This window comes from Berghia stephanieae, chromosome 11, assembly GCF_034508935.2.
Source record: "Berghia stephanieae isolate SIO BIC M18660-M18661 chromosome 11, UCSD_Bste_1.3, whole genome shotgun sequence".
NCBI lineage: Eukaryota > Metazoa > Mollusca > Gastropoda > Nudibranchia > Aeolidiidae > Berghia > Berghia stephanieae.
In genome coordinates, this window is record NC_088370.1 from 28,274,577 (window position 1) to 28,277,076 (window position 2,500).

The 2,500-nt window shown below is 35.4% G+C and overlaps 1 protein-coding gene across 1 annotated transcript in view; it reads left to right on the forward strand.

Annotated features, from left to right (window-relative positions):
- Positions 1–668: 668 nt before the first annotated feature.
- LOC144956450 (meiotic recombination protein REC114-like) overlaps positions 669–2,500 on the forward strand; it is a 10,234-nt gene continuing 8,402 nt past the window's right edge. Inside the window, exon 1 of the mRNA XM_078886952.1 lies at positions 669–899. Within this exon, the coding sequence (XP_078743078.1) occupies positions 813–899 (87 nt within the window). The 5' untranslated portion in view covers positions 669–812. The remainder of the gene's footprint in view (positions 900–2,500) is intronic.

Genomic DNA, 2,500 nt, shown 5'->3' on the forward strand with positions numbered 1-2,500 from the left:
TACGTTTGGGGCACTTAACTTTACTGCTCTATAAGCATTTAGAGTACTTTTTATTGGACGGATGAAATGAAAATCGATACGCATAATGGACAGATTGCTTTCAAGAACCTAATGATTAGATAATGTCTTTTCTATTGATTTTTAAAATGAAGTCATTGCTATTGAATTTAAGGAATAAGTATACTTCTATTACAAAACTTCAAGAAAATAAAAATATAGTTTTGAATTTTTGTTTCATCATTACTGGCAAATTAACTGTCTAAGTAAACATAATAAGCTTGAAATAATTAAAACATCTGGCAAGCCAGAAACGGAGCAGACCAGGGTTGCCAGTTTGGCATTTTAAATGCCAGATTCCAAAAATCTGGCATTTTTGAAAACCGTTTGGCATTAGAAAAATCATTTGGCATTTGGCATTTTCATTTGGCATTTTCTTTTCTTGTATATTATACTTCAAATGACACCTTTTCTTAATTATTTCATTACCCCAACAGGAAATTTAGTATAATTAAAAAAAAAAAAGAAAAGAAAACACGCAAGCCACCAGGATATGATAGTAAATTGTCTATCAAAAGTGAGTAGTTTTCTTAGTGGGGGTGGGAGTCAACAGACTTTGGCATTTTTTTGAGTGTTTTGGCATTTTTTGAGTCTTCCCCTGGCATTTTGTTGAAAAATAATCTGGCAAACCTGGAGCAGACGACAAACATTTTAATTTGTCACGAAACTGCAACTTACATGGTCCTTTCATTTACCAAGCCTAGATCAAAGATAAAATTCCACGTCTCCAGTCGATCGGTTTTTATTTTAGCATAATGAGTATTGACCATCCCACCGTATGGACCATTGACAGATATGCCCGTTTAGCGAATCCTTCGTCGGGCACTGAAGGACAATGGAAGGTTATCTCTGTAACACTTTCTTCACTTTTATTTGCTTTGCTTATGACATCATTCTTTTTCTCCTTTATTTAAAGCGATACTCTAGCTCAATCTCACTGTCTTCAGTGAGTAAGATACTGAAGAAATACAAATCAATTGAAATCATCAGGTGTGATTTTGTCTGAAAAGGATTTGTTGAATCATTCACTGAATGGAGGATTAATGTACGATGATTTAAATTTAAAAACAACAAAAACTTGAGCTTTTATATAGAGCAGTATCCACTTAATGTGCTCAAAGCGCTTTACAATGGGTGAAAGGGTGAGAGAATGTGAGTATTGAGCCTTCTCCTAGGACTCAACTATGCGCCGAGCGAGGCTCGAACTCTGGACCTTCCGATCCGAAAGCGAGTGGTATACCACTAGGTAGACCACATAGCCGCATAAAGATAAAGATACTTAGAACGAAATTGACATCACTCAGCTCTTTGTTATTGTTTTTAGCCAGCCATTTTTATAAGTAGATAGTTCTCACTAAATCTTATTAATCAGATTATAAACTATAAGTGTTTAAGGTTATAGTTATACCGTAGTTTTGTGTGTTGGTACGTTATTTCAGTTGATGAGTGAGTGTGTTATGAGTTTAATGGATACACGCATAGTCCGCATAGCATCAATACTCGCCTGATGAGCAAAGATATGCAACATGGGAGGCTTTATGATGACAAATTGAATAAATAAACACATGACAAAAGATCAACGGTGAAAATACAAATTGAAAGAAGACTGGGGATGTAGGAGCTTTCGGAAAATCTCCCTGCAACATCATTCAGTTGTTTGGTATCAGTCCAAACTGTCAGACTTAGATTGTTGACTTTACATTACGTAACCGGGCTGTGAGACCTTTATTTGCAAAGTATGTATGAATGAGATAACAAACAAGAATATAGATAAGTTTGAATATGATCTCAATCGTGTCTTAGAGAGTCAGTATCATTCACCACCACCCCCACCCTCTCTTTCAATCATGCCGCAGTCTGATTATAGGAGAAGGAGATTATTATCAAATAAAAAATTCACTTCATTGGCTTTACAATTTAAGGAAATCTCATCAAAATTGGAAATCAAATAAAATTTGACATCTTCACTAGAGATTTCAAGAATCGTGATGAACTAGGCTAATAATTGAAATGATAAAACTGTTTTCAGTATCATTTTCATTTATCACCATGATAATATATTGGCCAATTTGTGTATCGTCTGTGGTAAATAGTTTTCTACACTTTGGATAGGATGCTAGACTGATACAAAGTACTTTCTGACAGTCTAAGAGATACAGAGACCCAATCACTGCTGGGTAGGCGAAAGGTCAGAGTCCACCCGGATTCAATACCTATCCGTTTGGTTGTGAGTGTAGTGCACTGTCAACTGCACTATCAGACCCCTTATCTTCAACAGTCAATTAATAGAATTGTGTGACCAGTGACATAGCATTATCATTCACCAAAACAAAACAAAAACAAAAAACAGAGGGCAATCCCTCCCTGTTGTATTTCAACATTATAAATAGTTAAATCTACATAATTTTTCGTTTCGCTGCTGACATCAGTGCCGAAACTTTTG